Source organism: Lates calcarifer, linkage group LG16_LG22 (genome assembly GCF_001640805.2).
Source record: "Lates calcarifer isolate ASB-BC8 linkage group LG16_LG22, TLL_Latcal_v3, whole genome shotgun sequence".
In the NCBI taxonomy this organism is placed as follows: Eukaryota; Metazoa; Chordata; class Actinopteri; family Centropomidae; genus Lates; species Lates calcarifer.
This window is the reverse complement of record NC_066848.1, coordinates 4,480,516-4,494,959: the sequence shown is the minus strand read 5'-3', so window position 1 is coordinate 4,494,959 and position 14,444 is coordinate 4,480,516. Positions and strand designations below refer to the sequence as shown.

At 40.8% G+C, this 14,444-nt stretch overlaps 1 protein-coding gene and 1 long non-coding RNA gene across 4 annotated transcripts in view; one reads left to right on the top strand and one right to left on the bottom strand.

Moving 5' to 3' along the window:
- The window catches only part of LOC127143431 (uncharacterized), a 47,974-nt gene that overhangs the window by 12,393 nt on the left and 21,137 nt on the right, over positions 1-14,444 (top strand). The window lies entirely within an intron of this gene.
- Positions 3,805-14,444, bottom strand: part of macrod2 (mono-ADP ribosylhydrolase 2) — a 380,118-nt gene continuing 369,478 nt past the window's right edge. For all 3 annotated transcript variants that reach the window (XM_018667034.2, XM_018667033.2, XM_018667035.2), the window contains 3 exons: positions 7,577-7,615; positions 6,981-7,040; positions 3,805-5,136 (listed from right to left, as the gene is read on the bottom strand). In XM_018667034.2, the coding sequence (XP_018522550.1) occupies positions 5,114-5,136; positions 6,981-7,040; positions 7,577-7,615 (122 nt within the window). In that variant the 3' untranslated portion in view covers positions 3,805-5,113. The remainder of the gene's footprint in view (positions 5,137-6,980; positions 7,041-7,576; positions 7,616-14,444) is intronic.

Sequence of the window (14,444 nt, the reverse complement as noted above, 5' to 3'; positions counted from 1 at the left end):
GTGAGAGAGAGAGTCAGAGGAAGAAACAGGAGACACCAGTAGGAAAGTATAATTTTCTATAACACAGAATTAAGCATCATTTGATTAGTGATTTACTTTAAACTAAAATCATTGGTTTTCAACATTTCTTGACACATATCACTATTTTCTATCTTTATGTCATCTCACATTTTTAAAAAGGGTCTCCTACTGATTTTAGACAAACTGGGAAATTGAAAAACATTTTTACTATTGACCCCAGCTTCCCCACTGCTCTGCCTGTGCTCTATCCTGCTCAGTATTTGCAGTTAAGTGCATCCACATTAGATGGCTAGAGTGAAAAGCAGCAGGGCTCCCAGGGAAACCTTGCACTCCCCTCAGCTTGACTTGTAAGTTCCTGATCTTTAAATGCATTGCTGATTCATCCCCCGAAACCCTGGAAACTTAAGATCCAGGTGACATTTCATTTAGCTTTTAATGAGTTAGAGAACATCAGCATGACCAAAATGCTCACAAAGTTATAGCTAAATAAGGCTAATGCATTTATTAATGTCCAATTTAATTACTGAGCATTTTAGAGCCGTTGCTTTTCATTTTCTTTCATTAGGCTGTGTTTTTTCCTGCTGGAAAAACAACACGGAAAAATTTTAATGACTTCTGAAGTAAATTCATTAACAAGGGGAGCAGTCCTCATTCCTTCTCCAACTGCACTCAGTTTATGAGTGTTCTATAAAGAGATGTTATCATTTAAATCTCTTGTTTCAGTTTATCTCTCCTAAAAAGGGCATATTGCACACAAACACACTGCATGCATTAATTTAAATGTAATCCAAATGGAAGCTTGTTCACCATCGTTAAAGCTTTGACCGGTAATAATAAATAACGAGGACAGCTCAGAGCTAATGATGCCAATTTAACAGAAGGTTATCAACAGATATTGCTGATGGGTCTCCAGTTAAAATAAATACAGGACCTTATATTGATCCTAGCTGCGCTTTATCAGTCTTGGTGGTAAACAGTTCAACCCATAAAGCAGCAAAATAAGTCACAGTCAGTGCACACATTAGTTTCATAACCCATCAGAATTTCTTATTTTACACTGAACAAGCTGTGTTTTGTTTTGAAAACAGCAGTGAATTAAATTCAGGTGTGGATGTCACTTGTGAATTATTGCTAAGTTGTTATTCAGAGCAAGCTGATGGGAAAAACCATTAGAGAACTGCTCTCCTCGACCCTAATTTACTGCTCAGTGATTAAAAACGTGGAACATATATAAAAGGTAAACTTTGATAACTCTGTACTGTATGTTAGAGACACTAAACAGTTTCCATCTGGCTTTATCTGTACTAGAGCTACAATAATGGAGAGAATTTGCTACATCACCTGAATAAGCACATTATCAAGTTGATAATTAGAGCAAAAACAGAGAGCGAGAGAGATAGAAGTAGTTTATTAATCCTCTGTCTCTTCAGTTCTCGTGTCATGAGGGGCCATCAGCATGAGACAAACATGCTTTTTTAGTCAGACAACAAATGTAATCTGCATAACCGTCTTGTGCTGGTGGAGTTTAATCGACATATTCTCACTTGTTCAAAGCAAACTAGCAACGCCGCAAGTCAATTTCCTTTCAACATTTCAGTGGCTCTCGCTGCCTTTGAAGACAGGCATCCATAATGAATGGCGTCAATTTTCATCCCAATTAGAGTGTTTATCTCGGCTTAGTTCACCTATAGTGTTGCCTTTGCCTCTTGTGGGGGAGATGAATTTTCATGAAGGACAAACACTGTACTTCAGATAAAAACAGCTTATCTAGCGCTGGGATTTAAAGCTTTAGAGCTGGAATTATTTTTCTCCAATTTGTTTGTGCTGTGTTAACAGCTTGTGTGACGTCAGGTTGCCATTGTGTGGCAGGAAGGTGGAAGAAAGTGGGAGGAGGTAGCAGCGGGAGAGTAGTGGGAAGGGCTGAAAGAAGGAGAGAGAACATGGTAATGCATGTTTATATAAGGAGAGGTCCACCGGGCTTTCATCTGGAAAATGGAATAAACGGAGCACATCGCATCATGTCAGCCCACAGCTGCTTGATAAGACCTGTCAGATAGAAACTGACAATAACAGGGCTACAACATGTCTAACACTACTGTCTCATACCGTAATACTCCATCATGTGTTATCATGTGTTGTATTTTAATTTTGTAGACACAGATACAGTGCCTGTGAGATGTTTTTGCAGTGTTGTTAAGGATGTGAGCGAACAATTTCAGCCTCATAACTCTGTAAGCCTGAAAATTCAACATCGTTAGGTATAAACTAGGATGGCAGGATGTTTTTGTGGAATTGGCGGTTTGTTATTTTAGCACTGATGTGTTTTTGTATGCCAAGGAGCTGGTCTGTAGCAGCAAGCCTGTGCAATGACGCCGTTTCCTTGACACTACCTACTGTTCAAGTTCAGGGAACCTGCCGCTCTGACATGCAACATTTAAATGAAGTCATTAAAATTTAAACTGTCTCCATTCCAGGGACAATCACTCCTGACATCCGCTTGGCATGCGACAAGTTAATGGAACATAAACATGGTAGTTACTAAAGCGATGTGAAACTTGTTTTCACTGGCTTTTCACACCAACAGATAAGAAACCTGTTGTTGTTGCTTTTTTTGCCATTATGTTATCCAAAAATAATAATAATGGCTGAATATTGTTCTTTCTAACCCAATTATAAACAACTCTCTTGACATGGTAAAGTTTTAAACACTGCTTCCTGTATTTGGTAGATGTTTCACTGAATGAAACATACTTATACTTATACTACTAATTTTCCTGTGTCTGGATGAGCAGAAACGTGTTTAGAATTCTGTCACTCGTCTGTAGTGGACTGGTTTTGCAGTGTTATGAATTAGGAGTCTTGGGCTGTCCTGGTAGTCTTATAGTTAATTCTAGTCAGGGACCTTTGTTGGCAAAGGAAAAAGTCTTAATTACAAATTGTTCATTGTGCAAACTTTATTTTAAAGTATGATTTGGATGTGATGACTGATTGGACCAAGCTGCAGTGAGCCTTTTCCAACCTGGGCCACTGGGTGTTGACCTGGCAACATGAAAGTAATCATAGACTACATATTTCCCAATGTGTCACCTCAATATTTACATCAGACATTTTTAATATAAAATGTCATCACTTCATAATTTTATCTTATTAGACATTTGTGTGAAATTTAGTGTATGAATTCTTGAGATATTGTCAAGGTGACCTTGACCTTTGACCACCAAATTCTCTGAGCCCAAGTTGATGTTTGTGCCAGATATAAAAAATAATTTAAATATATAAAGTAATAAAATTTTCTCCAGGTGTTCCTGGTAAATCACATTCACAAGTTGTGGAAGTTTGATGTCCACAAGGAGTTATGAACATAAGATTTCAAAAGATTTAAAAAAGTTGCCCTGATAACATTTTCTTCACTGAGAGGTGACTGATAGAGAGTTGGTCTGTAGCTGCCAAGTTGTTTGATAACGAACTGCCTGTGAGGTCTATGGTCATTAGTGAGTTTCTCAGAGGGAGGGAGGGCTCTGGGGTGGGAGGGTTTGCCAGATATCTCTTCTCATTTGATACAGGAAGGAGCCTTAGGGCCAGAGAGGGAGCACGCTGGAGATCACAGGACAGACTAATTGTTTCTGTCTACCCAGAGACACACGACTGATCGCTCTGTTACAGTTGTTCAATTTCTCACATATGAATTGAGGGGAAATTAAATGCACCAGCTGCTACTAAAATTGAATAAAATATTAGCTACTATCATGACACAAGTAAAAGCAAGACACATGACAAGGTACATTAAAAGCTGAGACATGGCTTCCACCTTAAACTTTATTAGTTGTTTCTGTTATAGTTTAGCAAAGCAAACATCAAAGTATGAAGGCATCATTTCATAGAACTTTAATTCATCTGATCTGTAGTATGGCACCACTGAAAATAATATATGAATCAACATGTAAAAGAAACCAAAACCATTTTTTTAAATCAACTGAGGGAAAACCAAGAAACCATTAACAACAGGTATTAGCCATTACATGATGTACTTAAAATTACAAATCATCAGCAAGCAATACACAACCAAGAATTCATACTTGGACCACCTCCTTAGGTCTGTGATTGTGATTTTGTAGTTTGATATGAAATAAGGCAGATTCCTTCGATACAATTATAGACAGTCTGGTAAGGAGACAAGCGAAAGTGAAGAAGACTGTAATTCCTGTTTATGTTGGTGAAGTTCAAAGCAGTTTTCTGGCATGCACTGGAAATGGCAAAGAAAAAGGGGGAGAAAAAAAGGAGTAATCAATTTGTTAAAAGACACTCACATCCTCTTTAGTGTGCGTGGGCACTGATGAACAATTTCCTGGTAAAACAAGTTAAGCTGCAGTTACAGCAGCAGCGGAGATGAGACATTATCAGTGATGTTCATAGATGAAAAGCCTGGGAGTGGCACTTGCCTTACTGAATCTAGTATTGGTTGATTTAACTAAACAATGGTGCTTGAGCTGCAGTAGCGTGTGAGGAGACATGGCACGTGTCAGTGTGTTGCACTCCAAAGAGGCTTACAAATGCAGGATGATGTCAGGTATTCCACTGTTGGATGTCATCATGACTGTGGTGGTGTTATTTGAGTTGTAAGAACAAAAGGATGGTTGATGTTAAGCATCACCCAGCCTGGAGTGTCAACATGTAGGAGCTGTGGCTGTTGTCCTCTGACAGCTTCACCATGCTCTCACAGTGGGTTTAGATCAAACAAAGAGACTTGAACCTGGTTTATCTCATCACACCCCGCTGGAAAAATTATGTATGACTCTAACACACAGTGAGATATGGCTCATCTTTTCTGGTTGATATGTTCAAGTCCTATAATAAGGTTTTGTACATACATACATATACATACAGTACATACATACTTCAGAGATGAGTAGTTTCATAACAAAGAGGGAAAAGGCTAAATAAAGTTGGGAATGTGAGCATCTTGTGAGTAACTGGTTGCCCTGGTCCAGTGTCAGAGCCCATACTGACATGGGCCAGTCTGACACCAGTGTGGTTGGCCTTCGCACAGTTTGCTGGCTGTCAGATGAGGTTGATTGTCCTTTCCCTCAGCTGGTCATTCTTTCTTCTCAACAGTGTCTGGATGGAAAACAAATCCATAGATTTAGATTTTGTACTGCTGAATTACTGGTGCGAGGAATAATATCAGATAATATCAGACCTAGAACACAAAACTGTGTCTTCGATATCACTGCATGTCACTGGTTCTCATTTCTCTGATTTCTGCAGTAGAGATGATTGTGAAATGAAGAGTGGGCACTTCATTTAGAACAAGTTATGCTAGGCTGAAATGATCAGAGCACTCCCAAAATGAAATGGAATAAGGTGATGAGTTGCTGCTGTTCTTTGTCATATCTGATAGTAAACTGTCAATCTTAGAGGTTTGGGCAGCTGGTCAGACATAAAGAACAATATGATGACATTGTTTTCAGTTTTAAGAATTTTTTAAGGAGAATTTTTCACTGTTTTCTGATATTTTACAGACCAAAGGAATAATTTGAGAGATGTATATGGAGATATTTTGTGTTTTAAGTCATAGCTAATCATAAGCCAGTATATAATGGTATCACAGAGCATTTTAAAATGAAATGAGGAACACCTCATTCTTAGCACTTCACAGACGGGCATCTACATTTCTACATAGAATTCAGGATGAATGAGTCAGTTGTTAATATTATATTAACAATATGTTGCCAAAATGTTCATATCCTGAAACGTTAATTTTATTATTTGCAAATTGCGACAGCTGTTGTAGCAATGCTCCATACACAACATTCACAAAGGCTAATGCTGTCTTCTTTAGGCTACTGTCATCACCTCTCAGTCTGTTAAAATCACTGACTTTTTATGTAAATATTTTCACACTATGTCAATTTGTCAGTCAATTTAAACTACTGCTTGTGTGTGTGTGTGTGTGTGTGTGTGTGTGTGTGTGTGTGTGTGTGTGGGGTAGCATATTGTGTGTGTGAAGCCTCTTTTGTTTTTTACTTTTTGCTGGGGTATTGACTTTGCTAATGAGAATTGTGGAATATCAGTGATATTGGTACTGACTATGAATCGTGACATCCCTAGATCCAACCCTAAGCCACATGGTTGTTTGACAACAACCTTCTTCTTCTGTGGTGCTTTGTCTGGCATTGTTTAAACTCTCTCCTTTCTACATGAACCCGTTAGTCTCTGCCAAGTTATTTCATATGCTGCTAGCCTGTCCTATTTATTCAGCCCCGCCAATCTGTTCACAGCAGTTGCTCAATGAATTTTTTCTACCTGGAAAATGTATGATGCTGAATCCTATTCTTTGGCTCCCATTCTTTGGCTCAACAACTCTATAAAGCCACACACAGAGCAAGTGCAGACAGAGAAATTCATAGCACTCTTCACAGATGTCTACTTTCAAATTACATGCCGTCTTATTGCCCTAAATCTCAACGGAGCCCTGAGAATAACAACAGTGTGGTATCCTTATCAAATATGATTTATTGGCATGATTACCACCCGTACAGTCTGTGTTGGCTGCATGTTAAAATAATATGCATTGCACACTTGATTTATTAAATGTCTTACAGATGAGTTTGCAGGTAATTCATCACACTCAATCTCCAAAGACATGCTGACACGTTTATACCAAAATATCAGGGTCATAGCTGCAGACCTGGAATGGGTAGAGGATTTACAAATGCATTTGGCCCTGGAGGAGCACATACAAACTGCCTGCCTGCCACCTGCCCCTACAGAGACAAGGAGATGGAGGCAGACGGGGGAAAACACTGAGACGAGGAGGGTGAAGCCGGGTAACACTCGGCTGCACAGCGCTGAGGATTCTTGGGATGAAGTGAATTTTAATTCAGCAGCTGTGGCTACTTATAAGAATCTGCTTATAAATAGAGATGAGTGTGGTGTGAGTGCTTCCTCCACGCCCTTACCTTTGGACTGAATGCTGTCGGTTGGAATTGAATCAGGGACTTCTGAGCTCTCGATGTGATCTTTAGAAGAATAGAGAGGGAAAGAGGGGAAAATATGAGGCAAGGCAATGATAATCAAGCAATCTGTTGCCCCTCATCCTGTGTAGAAAAGCATCAATTTACCTAAACAATCTTTCTGCCCTGGCAAGCTCGTGAATCAAGCTGAGTGGGTTTATAGTCACAATGTGGCTATCTGCTTTCTGACATCAGGACTGACCTGGATGTGAACATTATATTATTATATCTAATAATAATATTTCTTTAAACCTCAGTAAGAATCTGCATTACATTACCCTGATGCTGGCTGGAGTTCTTACCACTGAAATTTAAGAGCATTCAACACATAATCAAAGTGCTGATATGTGCTATGATATTTTATAAATGTAGGCAGGTATGTTGACAGATACATCCACCCGTGAGTAGCAGGAAAGTCAGAAATGGAGGAAAGGATGGGGGCAGCAGGCAGCAGGGAGGTTTCTATAAAGTGGCAGGTTTCAGTGATGTGTCACAGCACCCAGGGCGAATAGTTCATGGGGAAAAACATGATCTTTACTCACCTCCATTGCTGGTGCCAGTGTCGTTGATCTCAGAAACATCTGCAATGAGGAGCACATATAGATAAAGGCATGTTACTCATCTTGAAAGTCAATTGATGCATGCAAATACAGTGATTAAAGGGCTTAGGTATTAGTAGAAGTAATCAAATGAGCAAGATTATTCAGCTTTTTTTTAAGTCTCCTCTTGGCAGCTTAAAAAAATCTAATTACATTCTGCTGCCGCCGCCCCCCCCCCAAGAAAAAAAAAAAAAAGGGAGATCATCCCCAGACCAGTCCAGGAATTTAAGCAACTTCATTCTCATAGCCTCACATTTAGAGATATGTGGTGATGTTTAACAGTATCTCATGCCTGGAAATTCAGCGCCTTCCTAAAGAGTTGTACTTCAAAAAAGAACAAAACAAATGCGAGAAGGGAGAGAGACACATGCAAAATTAATTACAGTCTGCCAGCCCTGTAAGGCAGCCCCCACCCCCAACCCTCCCCACCCCTGTAGTCACACAACTCCTTCTTCGTCACTCGCTTGGCAAAGCTCCGCGCTTCCCCCTTTGCAACAACAATCATCCAAACAAAGCATACCATAAAAATAACTGCTCTCCCCAGGCATCCAGTGATGATGTAAACAAATACAACTGCTTAGGCACGATAGAGGGACGTGTGGAATCGAACATGGTTTCACTGTTTTGTATATATACTGCAACAAGTCTGTGGTCAAGGTCATTTAATCTCTTATAGAAAAGCAAGTTCCCTAGTGGTAATTGCATGTTTGGATACACGTATCAGGCTGCAGAGATTCTTAAAACATGTAGACAGCTTGGGCATTACATATTACCTTTGCCTCATTGGCAATTTGGACCTGTAGGCTGCCACCTATGGAGAACATATATTACACTTCTTCAACATAAAACTGATTTAGGGCCCTATCTTACACCCGGAGCAAAGTGGCACCAAGTACATTGCAAGTGTGTTTTCTGGTTCTAGACCAGCACATCTGTCCTTCTCCTGTCCAGCATCCTCATTGTTTAAATTGCAAATGCACTTGTACTCATCTGAGCACCCATGGGCATGTTGGTCTTAAATTGAGGTGTGGTCTGGTGCAGTGTTAGTGCATTGCTATCTTGAGGCAACGGAAAGTGACTGTGTGAGTGACCAACAAAAACCTAATATGTGCCTGTGCACAATGTGCATACACACTGCTTGTTACACACACAGGGATGTATAGCAGTAGGTAAACATGCAAAAGAGGGCATGTTGTGTGTTGCATAACATTGCCATATGTCATGGATGTCTCTTGGACATAAATGAGGACAGATCATGGGATGTTAGAAGGCCTGATGCTGACTTACATGTGCTGATGCTGGTGAACCCAAATACGCCACAGCAGCACAGGTGAGGAGAGATCAGCTGGCAGGGGAGGCTGGTGAATCCACCAGTATAACAGCAAACTGCCAAGGTGTAAGAACACCTGGCTTTTAAAGAGAATGGGAAATGGCACTCTGATTGGTTTATTGCATGTTGCATCCAAAACAAACCCATGATTAATGAAGAGACCAACCCTTTTGAACTATGTGCCTGGTGATGCGACATTTTTTTCCCCACCGGTAAACTGGCAAAAGTGGATTTGGACATGCCCTAAGTGCACTTGCTCCATGTGCTTTAGACTGTGTGTTTGGATTGTTAAACCGAGCCCTTAATCTGTTGCAGCATTTTGGAAGGAAATTTCTCTTTCCTGAGTCCCAGTGGTTTCTCAGGGAGGAGAAAGGACCGGTGCAAAGCAGGAAGGATGAAGCAACATCCATCTGAGACCTGGAGCTGTCCAGGGGGTGAAATAACATTAGGTTTTTAATAGAAAACAATTTAAAGGATAATTCTGTTTCTTTACAACTTGGATCTTATTTTCAAGCTAATTGCTGAGATTTAGGAACATGGCAACATTGCTATAAGGAACTCCCAACGGCACAAGAAATGCCAGAATTGTCTCTGCAACACATAGAGTTTAGAGGCCTACCTTACTTGGTTCAGGTGTGGTTTGTGTTCCTTACCCTGCTGCTCTACCGATGTCATTGTGTGCTCAGAAATTATTTTGAGTACAGTGCTATCATAACAGAAATAGCCAAAACAATGAGAATAATAATAATGATCCAGAATTTACCACCACATTCAGATCTTCACTGTAATGGAATAAATTGTCAAGAAACACACACACATTGTACCACATATGAACGAGAGGCAGACATATGCGGTATGCAATAAATTATGCATACCCATGAAATGATATGCCATGCATTAACACTTTTCCACATAATTACATTCCAAATATTAAAGCTGATGGTGGGACATGTGAAAAGTGCCTGATGTTGCGACTCATGTTGAAACAGAGCCTTCATCATCTCTGCCTTTTTTCTTTTACGAGCTAGCATAGCACGGCTGTGTGCAGTAGCAGGAGCTCACTGAAGCACTGGCTTCATTCCAGATGCTCCTTTCTTCCTCTCTCTCAGGTAACAACGCATTCTTGGTGTGAGGGCAGCATCCTCTTCCTCTAATATCCAGCACTGATCAAAACAAAGCCAAAAGCTCAGAATTTCAATTGATTGCAGCCCCAGCCTCTCCCTGTCTGCCTGAAGCACAGAGGGTACATCAACATTGGTCTGTCTGGCTCTCTAATTTGACTCTTGTGTGCTGACAGTATAGGGGCTATCATTTAGGGGAGGATGTGAGTGTGCTGTGGTAAACACATAAACAAGATGGGGGGAGAGAGAAAAACGGGCTGCTCTCAAGGTTCTGGTGAAGGAGAGAGAGTCCACAGAGAGCTGATAAGGAAAAGAGGAGAAAAACAGTAGACTGAATTGACTCCCTCAGCAGGAAACTAGACAGCTTACACCAGTGGTTCTTAAAGCTGGGACCACGGACCCTGAGGGGTCCATGGCTGCATGTTGGCATGTAATTTACCAGCACGCATGATAAGAGAATTTGTACTATATATAAGTGGGGGTCTAGAGAAAGAGGGAATGAAATACTCAAATTAACATAAACAAAAGGCGTGCATGACATTTCTTCATGAAAACACTGTAGACAACCTCAGCAAGGATGACTGGTTATGGCTGTTTTAAAAGTGTATCTGATCTGCATTTTTTTCTCATCATAAGCTCTAATCTGTTTATCTTATCTGTCAAGTTATAATATTTCAGTTAAGATTTCACAACAGCCTAATTTACAAGTAAACAGAGGTCACACAGAAGATCAAAAACATCAAAACATTGGCCAGACTTTCACATTCTTTAACTTTTCAGCCTTTCAGAAGTTCAGTGAAAACATCCCAGAGAGAGAACCCATCAAGAGGGAGGACGAGAGAATGTGTGTGTGTTTTCACATTTACACACATAAGAGAAGGGAGAGGAAGGAAGAGAGTTGGGCATAAGTCACCCTCGTATGCAGACAAGCAGAAAATTACATCCCCCCACCTTCCATTCATTTATTAGACAAGAGGTAGTTAGCGTTTTGTTGGTCAGCATTAGTGTACTGCAGTATAATATTCAGCCATAATAGAAGATGTGTTTGAACTGAACAGCAATGGCAAGTTAAAATTTTAAACATCATATAAATAAAAGAAGTAGATATTTGATTAGCTGTAGCTTTGGTATAAGTTTTCTTATTATTTTGCATCATTCTCGAGCAGTGTTTGTCAACGATCTGCAGCAGTTCTGTTGTTGTCATTCTAACTCAGTCAGCCCACAGGGGAGGCAGTCCCTGTTGGTCACCCACATGGCAGCATGGGAACTGTCTCTGCTTAATGTTCCAGACAGGAGCCTTGAGCAGAACAGGAGGTTCCTTTTGTCCCTCAGCCACAGGACATCTCACTGTCTTTTATTCAACTCCTCTTTTCTTGAGCAGTGGAAGAAAAAAAAAATCGATCGAGATGTGGAGGTGTAGAAGTGTTCGTGCCCTAAAGTGTCAGTTCCCCAAGAGAATTTCTTGTGTTCATTTGATCCCCAAACCATGGTGTAGCGAGCTGGTCTGTTGTGTCTGAACAGGTCCTGGAGCTTTGAACCCAGCCAATTCACACAGGTGTTCAGCTGCTTCCACTCAAACAATGGACGTAACCTATCACAGCCTCTGTGCCTCTGTCCAGGAGCTACTGAAAATCACGAAAACCTTACTTTCACTTCCCAACACTACCTCAGTATCTTCTATCTCTTCTATCTCTTTTGCTGATTGCTTTAAGTATTTCTATTTTGCTTGAGTTGATCAAATATCTGGTAAATGACTTTGGTTTCTGCAGCTTTTATGAAGCAGACGGAGGGCACTTGATCTTAAGAGAATAAGATAGGAAAATATCAAGGTCAGCAGCAGTATCTACTGAGAGGCACCATCTCCTTTCAGAAGATGAGAGCAGAATTAATTTCAGAGTACAAACTGGGTGGTCTTTGAGGGACTTGGGCCTGGTCTGCATTGGGCTATGTATATTAAACAAGTATCAAAGAGCCCCTCATTGAACTTTGCATGGACTAATAGCTTTGGGCCTGATATGCCTAGTGCAAAGATAATTAAAGACATCTCCCTGCTCGAGCAAAACAAGAGCGGGTGGACCTCAACAAGTGCCTGACCAAAAGAACTAATGAGCTGGTAAATGTGGAAAGCAGCCCATTTTCATATGTTAATGTTAAGTTTATAGTGCAGGATTGTGGAAATAGCTTAACTGCATGAGCTGCCACTCTAAAAAACAGGAAAAAAGGATTTTGTGAGGAAGGGGGGGTCAGCATTTGATAGCCATAGTTTTCTTTGCTATGAGATGGAACACTGTCTGACAATCTGAGCCAATTAAAGAGCACTGAGCTGTGACCTGCAGGCTAGGGAGACGAAAACAAGCCTGCTCAGTAAACACTGTGACCGCCCCTCTCTACTGCTATCCTCCTGAAGAGCCAAGAGTCTTCATTAATATTCCGCCTTTCTTCTCCCTAAGAAAAGGCCGAGGGGTTGTGGACACTAAGTAGCATTGTGCTCCCCTGTGGGTTTGGGTAACCTTGCAGTGGTGGATGTGGTGGGGCGGCTCCGAGTTGGGTCAGGGTCCTCTAAACAGACTGAAAAGGCCCAAGCTCATTACACAGGCCTGGGCCATGCTTGACAAGATGAGAAAACACAAAGTACTCTGAATGACTTAAAAGAAAACAGGACACCATCTGCTTTGGGGTTAAGCTACAACTCAGAGAAAGTTAGGATGATTAGAAGGCAGAGAGAGATGGCAAGAGAAAAGAGAGTGCACAGTTGACAACATATGTTGCAAAAAATGAAGGGAAAATGACCATTGGCAAACCTTTGATAAGACACAGGGTAAAAAGAAACAGGAAAGCTAGTAAAAAATGTTGTCTCCACTGGCAATGTCTCTCACTCTTGATCTCTCTTTTTAGTCTTTTTCTGTTCCCCACTTTGTCCAAGGTAGAGTGAGACAGTCACAGTAGTCTGTCAGAAGATTAAAAAAAGAGCAAGAACACTGAGATACACAGAGATGAAAGGAGTAAGTGAATAACTGATTAAGTTAAGAAGTGAGAGTGAGACAACACAAAAATAGACATGGAGGGGAAAAAATGCAAAAGAGGCCTCCCCCTATGTGACCTACATACCTGCTAAACCTGCTGTCAGTGGTGGCCTGCTCCTCTCTCATCACTCTCTGAATTACTTTACATAATCTTTAGACTCTCCCAGCGCTGCTAGTGGGCCTGCTGCAGGAAGCTGCCCCGCTGCTGTCTTCAATACCTATTGTGGTTTACTCTATCAAGGCACAGACAGACAGTCTTGCAGGGGACTGGTGAATCTGACACGAGGTGATCCAGCTAACCCCCTCGCCATACATTAAAATGGGACACACTACGCCTGAGGGAGGTGTAGGAGCAGTGTGTTTATAGAGGAGGGCCTGGATGTTTGTGTGTCACTGAGGACATGGCTCAGGCCAGCTGACTGATTTGCAGTTATGAACTGATGCTTCTTCTCGACAGCCCAAGGTTTTCAACAGGAGATCATGGATTAGCCTGGTCAATATAATCACAGAACTCGTCTAGACTGCAATGAAAACCAGGAGCCCTGGCAGAGCAGCTGTCTGTCATTTAAAGGTCAGCAAGAGAGCAGCTTGATTGGTAGATCTCAGTAGAAGCACTGTATGTGTGTGTGTGTGTGTGTGTGTCAGCAGGCTAATAGAGATATAATTATAGAGAATGGAGGAGTTGTATCAGATATTATGACATTTGTTTACATGATTTCACTTCACTCAGTGTTGTCCGATGTAGTGTTTTCTGTGTTGACTTGTTCTTAACTATCATTTACTTGTAACATAGTCATAGCATTACATTACATCATATTATTACAGCTACAACTAAAACATAAACTGTGCCCGTAAATGATTGAGCGTTTTCTGCTCAAAAAAATAAGTGATCACAAAATTATTAAAATGGCTGCCAGTTAATATTTTGTTAATGTATTTATCGATTCATGGACTATTCATTGCAGCTCTAACATCATGTTATTATAGCATCATGCCCTGAGAGATTCTGAGTGAACTTGGTGAGGTGAGAGAGAAGGAGGTCAATATCTGAACAATACTAGCGCGTTAAGTGCACAATGACATTTGCAGTCCAGAGGGTTAAAGACTTAAAATCCAGTCATCATGTCTGAGTCTCAGACACCATTGTTGTCAATATCTTGCCTGGGTTTACTTCTGTTTCCGACTGAAGTCCCGCTACCATCAAATCTTTCTCACTGCCTCCAGGAGACAGGCATCCCCTACAGAGATCACTCATCACTCAAACAGTGTCTTGTATGTGTGTGTTTTTCAAGGATGTGTGTGTGTGTGGGTATGTGATGAAGACTAAAATGTGTTTG